Source organism: Lemur catta, chromosome 8 (genome assembly GCF_020740605.2).
Source record: "Lemur catta isolate mLemCat1 chromosome 8, mLemCat1.pri, whole genome shotgun sequence".
NCBI lineage: Eukaryota > Metazoa > Chordata > Mammalia > Primates > Lemuridae > Lemur > Lemur catta.
Window position 1 is genome coordinate 40,107,557 of NC_059135.1, and position 12,411 is coordinate 40,119,967.

Sequence of the window (12,411 nt, forward strand, 5' to 3'; positions counted from 1 at the left end):
ACGGGGTCTCGCTCAGGCTGGTCTCGAACTCCTGACCTCGAGCGATCCACCCGCCTCAGCCTCCCAGAGGGCTAGGATTACAGGCGTGAGACACCGTGCCCGGCCCATAGTCTATAATTTCTATGCTGGGTGCTAGTCTATGACAAGAAACAAACAAACAAAGAGGAACATTGTTCTAGCACATTAACAAGGAGTGTATTCTAATTAATATGCAGTCATTTGATTGCCCAGACTTTTCATCAAAAATTTGCATATTCGCAAGTGCATAATCGTGCACAATATTCAAATTTTATACACTTTTCCTATATTTTCAACATAATTACACTAGTCAGGCAGGCAAAACCATCTGCCTGGCCAGGAGCACTGCATTTTATAGAGGCAGTTTAAAGGTTTAAACTCAGACAGTTTAAAGGATTTAGCCAGTTTGCAGAGCTGGCTAGCTCTTGTTTGCAGCTGGGATTAGCTCTAAATCTGTTATTTTGTTTGCTTCTTATTACAGTTCCTCCCCAATTATAGATGCCTTTGTAATGCTAACTGGCTGTTTTAAGTGTTTGGGAGACAATGTGTTATTCTAGAAGGGTACAGGATTTGGGATTTGATAGGCAGGGGTCCTCCTGTTTTAGGCCCACCTCTGGTAGCCTTGTAGGATTTCCTTAATCTCTCTGGAGCCAGTTTCCTCATTTGTCAAGTTGGGGTAACACTTGACATACGGAACTGCAGACAGAGTGTGATGTGTGCAAAATGCATGGCGTGTACTATGCGGTTGACAGGGGGCCCACCCCGCAGTGGGGTTGAGATTATAGACTTCCTGAGTCACAGGCTGTGCCTTTCATCACGGACACAACAGTGAGAGCACCTGGTGTAACAGGTTCATGCCTTGCTAGATACACTCGATGAACAATGAGGAAGAATAGAATGTGAGTAGTCTTTATGGGTTCACTTACTATGATGGGACCAGTTTCCTGTGAGAAAAGAACTGAGGAACAGAGGGACAGACTACAAATCTGCTGGACACAAGTCCAGGTTTTAGAGAATTGAGTGGCCATTTCCTTATGATCTGTATAGTTTTCTTTGGAAAAATTGGAATTTTTAGTATTGAAGGAGAAATTGGAATAATCCCTCCTACCAGTTTAATGTAAGAGTGATCAACTCTTTAGAAAAAGTAATTAAATCCACACTTAAAAGATTCATTTTTCAGGTCAAGGGTGGTGGCTCATGCCTGTAATCCTAACAGTCTGGGAGGCCAAGCAGGGAGGATCACTGGAGCCCAGGAGTTTGAGGTTGCAGTGAGCTATGAGGATGCCACTGCACTCTAGCCCAGGTGACAGAGCAAGACTCTGTCTCAAAAAAACAAACAAAAAAAACCACCAAGTAATTTTTCATGTTATATAGTAATCACTATTTAAAAAACACGTCCCAAATTTAATGATTTGAAAGTGTAAAATCTTTCATGCATAACTGTAAAATATATAAGTATTTCTTGAACTTGGAAATACCATGTCTAAAAAGGGCAAAATAATAATACAATTTATTTGTAACTATGTCAATATGTTACTATGTTCCAATCCCTGGGGAAAGAGAGAGAGAGGTTGACAAGACCAAAATGAAGGCTAACAGTCTTTCTTGTCTTAGCTAAAATTTCCAAGTTAGTCCAATCAAGTCTCTAGATTTGTGCTGCTCAAAACTGTAGCCTTTGTGTAATAATGTAATTAATATAAAACAGTACAGCTGATTTGTGAGTCTGGTGGTTCTACAAAAAGCTAAACATAGTTACCACAGTAACCCCACTCGTAGGTGTATATCCAGAAGTGAAACCAATAAAAAGGAATGAAGCACTGATACATGCTACAACATGCATGCTACATGAAAAAAGCCAGCCACAAAAGACCGCGTATTGTGATTCCGTTTATATGAAATGTCCAGAATAGGCAAATTTACAGATAGGATGACTAGTTGTTGCCTGAGGGTAGAGTAGGGGAGGTTGAAAGAAATAGACATTTTTGTGGCTATCTAAATGTTCTAAAATTGTGGTGATGGTATACAACTCTGACTATACTAAACACCACTGAATTGTCCACTTTAAAGTATTAATTGTATGCTTTGTGAGTTATATCTCAATGTAGCTGTTATTTAAAAAAATATACAGACCTTACTTGAATACTGATTAAACCACACTTAGTCTGCTTAGGCTGCTGTAACAAAATACAGACTAGGTGGCTTATAAACAGAAATTTATGTCTCACAGTTCTGGAGGCTGGGAAATCTAACTAACAGGTGTGAGCAGATTTGATATTTGGTAAGGGCCTGCTTCCTGTCTTCTTGCTGCGTCCCCACATGGTAGAAAGGGTGAGAGCTCTCTGGCTTCTCTCATAAGGGTAATAATCCCATTGACAAGGGCTTCACCCTCGTGGCCTAAGCACCTCCCAAAGGCCCCACCACTAAATACCACCACATTGGGGTTTAGGTTTCAACATATGAGTTTTGGGGGGACACAAACATTCAGTCTACAGCATATACTAAAAGCCATTTGTGGCAATTTTGTGAACATTCATTGAGATGTGTGTGCTCTTACGATTTGTACACTTTCCTATTTTAGGTGTTAACATTTTAATATAAAATTTATAGAAGTATTATCAGGGAACGGGAAAGCTAAAAATGTTAAGTGGTTAAGATGTAGCAACTTCACTGCTTTAACATAAAACCCAGGGGACTTGGATTGTTTTCTTCTAGCAATGGGACTTTGAGCCAGATGATTCTATGAGTTTAGAATTTTTCAGATTTTAGGCACCTGATATTATTGTCCTCGGTGGGGTCTGTGGAATACCACACAATCAAATCAACTCTAAATTTCTCTAAGAGAAATAAATACACTAAGAGGAATGTATCAGGATTTCCCATCAGTTCAGGTCATATTTGGCCACCAAATGAATTTTGGTGTCAAAACAATTAACAACATCAACCAAGCCTTTCAATTTTCAAAACGTCTATTTCCAAACTGCAGCCAAGGGGACATCAGGTGTATAAATTCAAGTCCCAGTTCTGCTGTATCACCTGTGAAGAAAATACTTACCTACTTTGTAAGGCTGATGTGTGATTCAAAATAAAAAATGAGATCATGTGATATACGAATGTACCTAGTAACTGTAAAGCACGTTGCAGATATAGCTTCATACTAGCAGTTTTTTAAAAAAGTAAAGCCTGCCAATACTTTTTATTTTAAGAACAGAAATAACATTAAAATAGATGTTTCTGGAGTATCAACATATAATAAAAACATAAGGTGCAAGAACCCTCCCCTATCTCCAAGGCCTAAAGAGCAGCTATCCAGCTGTAGTCCACTTTCCTGAATTTTCTCAGTTCCTTTTCTTCAGCTTTTGACAACTGATGTATAATGTCTTCTCCTAAATCTGGGTCATTTGTATCCTGAACCTTTTCACTAAAATCATTTTCTTCATCTGAGTCATCACTTTCTTTTTCCTCTTCCATATCTATATCTTCAGGGATTTCTTCAGCACTTTAGTAACAGAATAAAATATAAATATTATTAAAAAATATTTCTAAACAGTAAATTTCTAAGACACCTATGTAGAAATATAATCAAATCAACAGAGTAAATGACGACTCTTATTATTGAGCACACTTAAAAAATTATGGGTTATTACAAGATGCAGGTGAATATAAAAGTGTAATTTTAAATTATATACCAAATTTTTAAAACACACACAAAAGATCTCTTTTCTGAGATTCATTTTCAATGTATTTTACTTGATTTAATAATCCTATATCCTTTAACTCCATTTTACAGCTTATGCAATAAAGAGAAATACAGTAGAATGCTCTAATAAACGTATTTAAAGAGCTGCTTTACCTCTTAGTCTCTCTGGACAGCAGCAATGAATTTACAAACATGGAGCACAGGAAAGAAGCAGGCGGCAGTACGTGGGCTGGAGTGTGAAGAAGCTAGAGTAGAAACAGAAAAATAGGATTGCAAGGATAAAAAGATTATTTTCGGCAGTCTGCTCCTTCAGTGTCCTTACTGAGTACCTTTTACTGTAAATGTCAAGAGTCAAACATGAAAACGCTTTCCCCACAGAAAAACCAAACCAAAGAAAAACATATTTTCACCTTCCTACATTTCTGCCAACAACCATCCCTCCCTGGGGACCCCAGGTCCAGGCCAAAATAATCCCAAATTATAAATTATGCTATTTAGTTTGAGCATGAAAAGTTTTATATCATACAAATGATTACTTGTTAGATATTGTATAAAATATCTATGTTAGATATAAATATCAATGTTAGGTATAAAAACTCCAACCTAAGGTGCTTTAAATGCATTTAATCTGTTTCACATAGTTTAATAATTGCTTACCTCATTAATTGCAGGTATGTTTTCTGTTAAGGGCAGTTGTACCAGTTCATTCTCTGAAGTTTCATTTAATTTTTCATCCTGCTGCTGCCTGTGCTTTCCCAATATGAAATAAAATGGGGTTGTCGGAAGACTTTCTTCTGCTAGCAGCTGTAAGGATTTAAGATAAAGGGAATTTTAGTAAAAAGGAGGAACCACTTTGGGTCAACAGTAGGCTATTAGTAGTTAAGGTTTCGGGGAGTCAAAAGTTACAAGCAGATTTCAATTGTGTGTGTGTGTGGTGGCGGTCAGTACCCCTAACCCCTACGTTTTTCAAGGGTCAACTGTCATGACACTGGAGATTTTCTCCATAAAATAGCCCAGACAGATAGTGAAGGCCAGAGGGCAAGTTTCACACAGGCAGAGAACTTCCAAAAGGCTTCTTTGCCTACTTTTAAATCAGAACAGACAGCCAAGAATCATCAGACTCTGATGAAAACCTCTAAAATGAAATGCAGTGACCAAAACAGATTGAGAACAAAAATGTGATAGAAACAGATCATGTAAGAGAAAAAAAAGATGATAAAGATGAGGAAATCTCCCTCAAAAGAGAAAGAAAACAGGCAAAAACCAAAACAAAACAAAAAACAAAAATTAGAGCATCATTCTAGAAGGTCAAGCTCCAAATAAGAGGAGTTGCAGAAAAAGAGCAGAGAAAATACGGGGGGAAAAGGAATTAATTCCTCCTTAGTCCTCTACTCAAAACCCTCCAAAGGGCCCCACACTTCACTCAGAGGGAAAGTCAAAGTCTTTTCTATGAGGCCCACCTAGATTTCCCCATTTAAAATTGCAAGCTGTACCCCATACCCTCTTTTCCTCTATCCCCCACCCCACCATAATTATCACCTTCTAAAATACTCCATATTTTTCTTAATGTTTGTTGTTTACTGTTTATGTCTTCATGTAGACTGCAGGCACCACAAGTTTAAAGACTTGACTATTTTGCTCACTGATGTATCCCAACTGTCTAAACAGTCTCTGGCATGTAGCAAATGATCAATAAAAAAACTGCTGAATGAACTCAATGAGTTTTCAGAGGAAAATAAGTCAAATTACAGACAAAGAATCAAGAATAAGAGTGGTAGTGGACTTCTAGTAATACCAGAAGTTATAAAGAGAAACTTTAAAGTTCTAAGAGAAAGAGATTTTCAACTTACACCTCTATAATACACAATCAAGTGGGAGAAAATAAAAACATTTCCAAACATGCAAGGTCTTAAATTTACTTCTGATGCACTAACGGAGTATGCTTCACCAAAGCAAGGGAGTGACCAAAGAAAAGAGGAAAACTACGGGATCTAACATAGTCAAGGTGAAACAAATCTCCAGAATGATGGTGAGTGTAGATCCTAAGATGACTACTATGCATCCTTACAGAGTGACCAGTCCAGATCGAAGCAAGTCACAAGGCTCTTGGAAATCTTTCTTCATAACTTGAAAGGATACCTAGTGTGTCTGAAAATACTGAGAATACTTACACAACTTGGGTAGAGTCTGGGGTTGTATTAGGTAAGAAGTAAACAGAAAACTAAGCAAATGGAAAAAGAAGGCAATCATTAACTTCAGAGAAAACAAAAAGTTGGCCACAGAAAAGAAAAACAATCTGTGTATTACTATATGGCTATGACAATGAATACTGATCTAACCAATTTAAGATTTATCTATACGGAGAAAATTGGGGGGACAAATAGAGGAAGTATGTGTTGTGTACACGCAGAGAGTGGTAGTGTAAAAGAAAAGCTAAAATCTCAGTTTCAATAGCTCAGAGTTAACAGATAACACCTAAATCTGAAAAACCCAGAATTAGAAATGTAAACATGTTTCTTAGAGATACAGAGTTAAATTAAAAGCTTCAGCTAAGAGTTGAGAGTGACTGTCTTCATGGTAGTAGTGGTGGTGTAGAAGCTTTTCTTGGAGAGCCTTGTAGAACTATTTGACTTTTTGAATCACAAGCATATATTTACTGATATTACAAATTAAAACAATTTAAAAAGAGCATTATATTAATAACTTCAAAAGAGGCATATCAGTTTATAAGTGTATGGTTTTAAATTCTATTTTAGGGCCAAGTGAAACACTTTTCTCATAGGTGAATTCTAAAACATAACCATATCTTTTTAGGGAGGCAATGCAGCCTGTACCATGAATGGCTGAAACTTACCTGTTTGCTTGTTGGTGTGAGTTTTTCTTCTGGAGACTTTGTACTGAATGTCAATAAACTCTGAAAAGAGAAATCAATTAATGATGCAAAAGATAAATTGTAGAGACAGGTCTAAATAAGGTGTTAAATAATAGGAAGGTCAATTTTTCATTTTGTTATATGTATCTGACCACAGAAAAGGAATAAATGATTTAAAACTTAATAACCACTATGAGAGTTACAACATTATATTCTGAAAGATATTTAAGAACTGGTAATGAAATAAAATACAACTGACATATCAAACTTAAGTCAAAATTTTATTTTAATTCACATCAAACACTAAAATTTAAAATAAATGAACCATGCTAATAAATACAATTTAAAATAACTGTTTTCATTTTTGCTGTCACAGCCTTAATGCAACCAATACTTAAAGAACCTCAAAGGCGTGAGGTAACTAAAGTGGTGATAATATAGCCACACCAGTAATACTGCTCTATTGAGCCTATTAGACAATTTCTTTTGGGAAATAATCCTTTCATGAAACTATTTCACCCAGAAACAAACTCACACCAATAGTCATGGGCTATTACTCTCTAAAATTACATGTATAAAGTGACTGCCTTTCTTGAGGGGGGGGGCAGTTACCTGTGATTTTGTTAGGAAGTAAAACTGGGATCTGTTCAGCCACTGGTAAGCTTCTGAGGTGAATGATTCAGGGACATCTCGTGGAACAAACACTCCCCACTGGACTTCCTCTCTAGAGATATTCTTTTGAATATACAATGGCCTTGGCTCACTAGGTTTAAATATAAACACTAGAGGGAAAAAACAAGGAGACAATAATGTTTTGCCTGCAAAGGTTACTTCTAGCCTCAGACTGGTCAACCACACTAATCCTGGGACTCATCCCATTGAGTAAATGGCCCAGGTTGTGATTGTTTTAAGTGTTGATTCAACAAGGATCTACGGGGTGCCTACTATGTGCCAAGCAGGTCAGGAAAGAGGGCTATGAAGATGAAAAAAAGAAAGAAGAATCCCTGCTCCAGGGACCAGGGCCTACTGCAGGTGATAGACACCAAAATATTATTACAGTAGTATTTTGTCTTAAGTACTAGAAAAGAAATATGTAGAAACTGCTTTAAGGGCATAGAGGATGACCAATTAAAGCTTCTCAGGAGAGTTGGGAATGCTTCCAAGAGGTGCAATCTCTACTGGATTTTGAAGACTTAGTATGAATTGACCTGTAGGAAAATAAAGAATGTCTTGGAGCTCTCAGAACTAAGCATGAATTTACACAATAACAAGGCCTTGGGCAAGAAAGAAAGGGCAGAGCCTCAGGCAAAACAGCTTCAAATGGACATGGGGCTTGAAGGCAAGCTTGACTCGCATTATGTTAAAGATGTTAAAAAGAAAATTTAGGTAACAGATCTTCCCTTATTATCAAAGTATGGTTTGTACTTACAGTCTGAACCCACTGAGGACTGAGAGACGGCAGCAATGTTCTCTGAATTGGGATCAGGTTCCATAACTCTAACATTTAACTTTGCACTCCATTCCACTGCAGGGGGGAGAAAAAGGTGATTCACTTCTAGGAAGAGATTTACCAAAAGCTTTTTCAAACTTGTTATTTAAAGTGGGTATTGCTAATCTTTACTGTGACAGTCAATTATTCTTAGAAAGAGGGATTTTATGCTTCTAACACATGGACACACACTGAAATTATCTGTGGAGGCTGCACTTAAGTGAGGGGCACGTAGCAGAAAAACAAAGCAGAACTTAAATACTCCTTCTACACATTATGAAAAGCTTTTTATTTCACTGAAATTTATGTCTGGTGCTTTTCTTCTGCTGCTAAATGTGGGCAAACTGTAGAGTCACTGTAGAGAATATAAAAACAAGTCATCACATACGTTCATTACCAAGCAACTACCATGCCTTCCAAACACACACTCAAATGAGTAAAATGCCACCAAGTTCACACTTGTTAGAAGGACTATAGAAGACTACATTCAAATTTTAAGCTGTCAGGGGTACAAAGGTTAATATGCATTGCAAATTAGCGAAACGTTCCTCAAATTGTTATGAGGATGGAGACTACTGAGGGCAGCAGAAAGTCAGACACACGGAAAGCAGTGCAAAAGGCTAGGATAACGGATGCCCACTTACCAACAATTAAGCAGTTTATAACTAATGTCTATTACATGCCTAGCACTCCAAATATAGTGCTATGTCATGTGAAAAAATTATATATTCTCTGGGCACAAAACTGAAGATATGACCCCCAAGTCCTATAATGCTAAAGTTTAATGATGTCAACTCCCTGTGTGTTTCGCCAATCACTTTAGAGCAAAAAAATATCTTACATGCACAACTGAGCAGATTCCAACAGCAAAGAATGCCATTTTCAGTAGCACCAAGTAGATACTTCGAACATGTCAATCTCCCAAAGCAAAGGTGCCTGGATTAAAACCATAAGGAAGTTAGCAACAGTCACTTCTAGCTACACAGGACTGCAGGCTTCCAGGCACTGTATTAGTTTTATGCAATGCAGATTTTTAAACAGACACATTTGTTCATAATTATCCTGAAGAAAAAAGAGACTAAGACATACAAAAGGAAAGGTTTATTTAGCTATTTTATTTCTTTCAGAAAACAGGTCCGATGACCAATTCTGTTGTGTAGTCTACCAATTAACACAAAACAGAGAAAATGTATATATAATTTACAAAATCATTTAACAAAAGACCCTATTTTATGCTCTTTACCTAGAAGAGAAAAACTTGCAATCTGAATTGTAAAGAAAGCTTTACAAAGTAAATTCACAATCGGATTATTTGGAGAATTAGAAACAATTTCATTAGCCACCTGCCATTCTGTCCTCACACCCAGTCACCTGAGGCAATGCTTGAAGGTGCTACTGTTATTTTCCCCTGCCTTTCTCAGAAACAATGAGATCTGCACATGACACAGATTTTATGGAATGCACAGAAAATAAGAATGGTTTGGATCCACTGAGGCTTATGTATGGCTTCTATTATTATGTAGCACACCTATGAAAATATTTGTTACAAAGAAAAAAATCTGTAGGCCAAGAATTAAATGTTAATCTTGATTTCAGAAATGTTAGCACCTAAGTTTGTGTAGTCAGAATTTTTAGCTGCCTAGCATTTTGATTAGCTGCTTGTCCCACTGACCTACAAAGCTACCTTTGGAGAAAGCAAAAATGATTACTAATGTTTGAAGATTTGTTTAAATAAATTAAAAAAAAAAAAAAAGTACTACTTCCCAAATGATTTACCTACCTTATTTTCCCAGCTCGTTGGCAAAACGTACATCTAAGTTCCCATGTCTCAGAATCCCAGATTGTGACTATTTCCTCAAAACTAACTGCTAGTAAAGAGCCATCTTCAGAGAAACAACAGTTAGTGGCTTGATATTTGTGATAACTACCCACAAAGTCACAGGTCCAGCCAACAGCTTTTTCTGTGGAAATACAAACCATTAGCTTTTAGAAATGGTATCAATGTGGGATAAGATTATAGTAGTCCCCCCTTACCCACGGGGTTTTGCTTTTTGAAGTTTCAGTTACCAGGGATCAAACGTGGTCTGGAAATAGGTGAGTACAGTAAGATATTCTGAGAGAGAGAGACACACACACACACATCACCCCCACATTCACATAAGTTTAATTACAGTAGACTGTTGTAATTATTCTATTTTATTATTAGTTATTATTGTTAATCTCTTACCATGCCTAATTTATAAATTAAACTTTATCACAGGTATGTGTGTATAGGAAAAATCATAGTATACCCAGGGCTTATTACTATGAGTGGTTTCAGGCATCCATTTGGGGTTCTGGAATGTATCCTCTGCAGAGAAGGGGACACTGCTGTACATGCCAGTATAAGCAGTAAGGATTAAGAAACAAAGACAAAAAACAAAACCTGCTCCCCAGAACTTCTTTAAGTTAGAACTGCTACAAAATATTGACTGGTTGGAAATTTATGCCCCTTCCTAGAGACCTTGACCTCCCTCTAGTGGAGCAGTGAAAAGACTATTGCCAAAAACCCTTTTTACTGTATACTCAAAAACTAGAATTATCAGCACATGATTAACCAAGAATACCATTTAAAAAGTACGGATCTGGGAAAAAGGACATGAAAATGTAATCTTTTAAATCTATTAAAATTAAGCAATATCCTGTAGAATTAAACAAGGTAGAAAACATCTTACTAGAATGGATGCAAATCATGAGATAAATATTACCAATTTTTAAAATTATGTATTTTAAACATACTATATCTAATCAACTTACTGTATATATCAGAATCATCTGTTAATATCCACACTTTGAAGTGGCCATCTTTACTAGCTGTAACCAAGGTGGGCTGTTCAGATTTCTCTGCATTACAGAAACAGAGAGCTGTGATGTGGTCTTCATGTGGCATGTTAATCTTTGTGTTAAGAATAAACCTAGGAGGAAGGAAACCAGAAATTATTCTTACATCAGGACAAATACGGTCACATGAGTTTAAGAATTTCTAACATACTATACATTTTATAATATCATCTTGAAGAATGGAAAACAAATAGATTATCATCTAGAATGACAAATGAGTGCTCTAACTCTAATGGTCACAGGATGCAAAGAGTTCTAATACATTACCTGTGTTCTTGTGTGACTACAGAACTCAGATGAGTTTGGAAAATAAACAAAAAACGGAATGGCTGTGAAAAGCCTCACTTGTGGCAAGAAAATACAGAAAGAAGACTACTTATCAAACTGCCCGGGTCATTATTTACTATTCTCAGTCACCAAAACTACTTCTCAAAGCTTGTTTCCAGCTTAAAAGGGCAGTGCTGTGAATGAAAGATAACTTCTGTTAGCATTATGCTGTTAAAAGAACACCAGGACAGCATAGTGTCCTGGTTTTAAAAAAGCATGGGTTATAAGAGGAGTGACTACGGACAATCACTTAATCTCTCTTGGCCTATTTCCTCACCTGTAAAATGTGGATAACAGGCTTATCGTACAGGGTTCTTTTGACGATTAGTAAGACAATGGGTATGAAAGCACTAAGCCTAGTTTTTGGCACACAGCAGAGACTTGATAAATGGTTATCACAGCCATGGTAGAAGAAACCAGTGGGCTCCCTATTTAATCATAACACCCTTGCTATACTACAGTATACCTCCACCTACGCTCTGACTTTTCCAAAGCTACTATGACATTAACAGAAGAGCAAGTGAATGTTTGGATTCTCATCCTAGATTCCATGTTTCTTCATTTATGCAATGAGATGACATTATGACCTAGAGCTGTAGTCTTCAACCCCCAGGCCACAGACTGGTATGGGGTCTGTGGCCTGTTATGAACTAGACCACACAGCAGGAGGTGAGCGGGAGGTGAGCAAGTGAAACTTCATGTATTTACAGCCACTCCCCATTGCTGGCATCACTGCCTGAGCTCTGCCTCCTGTCAGATCAGTGAGGCATTCGATACTCATAGGAGTGGGAACCCCACTATAAACTTCACAGGCAAGGGATCTAGATTCCCAGCTTCTTTTGAGAATCTAATGCCTGATGATCTGAGGTGGAGCTGAGGCGGTGATGCTAGCACTGGGGAGCAGCTGCAAACACAGATTATCATTAGCAGAGAGGCTGGACTGTACAATAAATGTAATGCGCTTGGATCATCCCAAAACCAACCCCCTCTCCCAGTCCGTGGAAAAACTGTCTTCCATGAAACCAGTCCCTGGTGCCAAAAAGATTGGGGACTGCTGACCTAGAGCACAACAATGCCTTCCCAGAACAGAAAGCTTACTTAAATAAAAGTTTTATTAGAAGAGTAACA

The 12,411-nt window shown here is 37.4% G+C and overlaps 1 protein-coding gene across 1 annotated transcript in view; it reads right to left on the reverse strand.

Annotated features, from left to right (window-relative positions):
* Positions 1 to 3,176: 3,176 nt before the first annotated feature.
* Positions 3,177 to 12,411, reverse strand: part of WDR75 (WD repeat domain 75) — a 30,089-nt gene continuing 20,854 nt past the window's right edge. The window contains exons 13-21 of the mRNA XM_045560137.1: positions 10,873 to 11,030; positions 9,857 to 10,037; positions 8,918 to 9,012; positions 8,017 to 8,112; positions 7,200 to 7,369; positions 6,570 to 6,629; positions 4,373 to 4,519; positions 3,869 to 3,960; positions 3,177 to 3,514 (exon numbers count right to left, since the gene is read on the reverse strand). Of these exons, the coding sequence (XP_045416093.1) occupies positions 3,310 to 3,514; positions 3,869 to 3,960; positions 4,373 to 4,519; positions 6,570 to 6,629; positions 7,200 to 7,369; positions 8,017 to 8,112; positions 8,918 to 9,012; positions 9,857 to 10,037; positions 10,873 to 11,030 (1,204 nt within the window). The 3' untranslated portion in view covers positions 3,177 to 3,309. The remainder of the gene's footprint in view (positions 3,515 to 3,868; positions 3,961 to 4,372; positions 4,520 to 6,569; positions 6,630 to 7,199; positions 7,370 to 8,016; positions 8,113 to 8,917; positions 9,013 to 9,856; positions 10,038 to 10,872; positions 11,031 to 12,411) is intronic.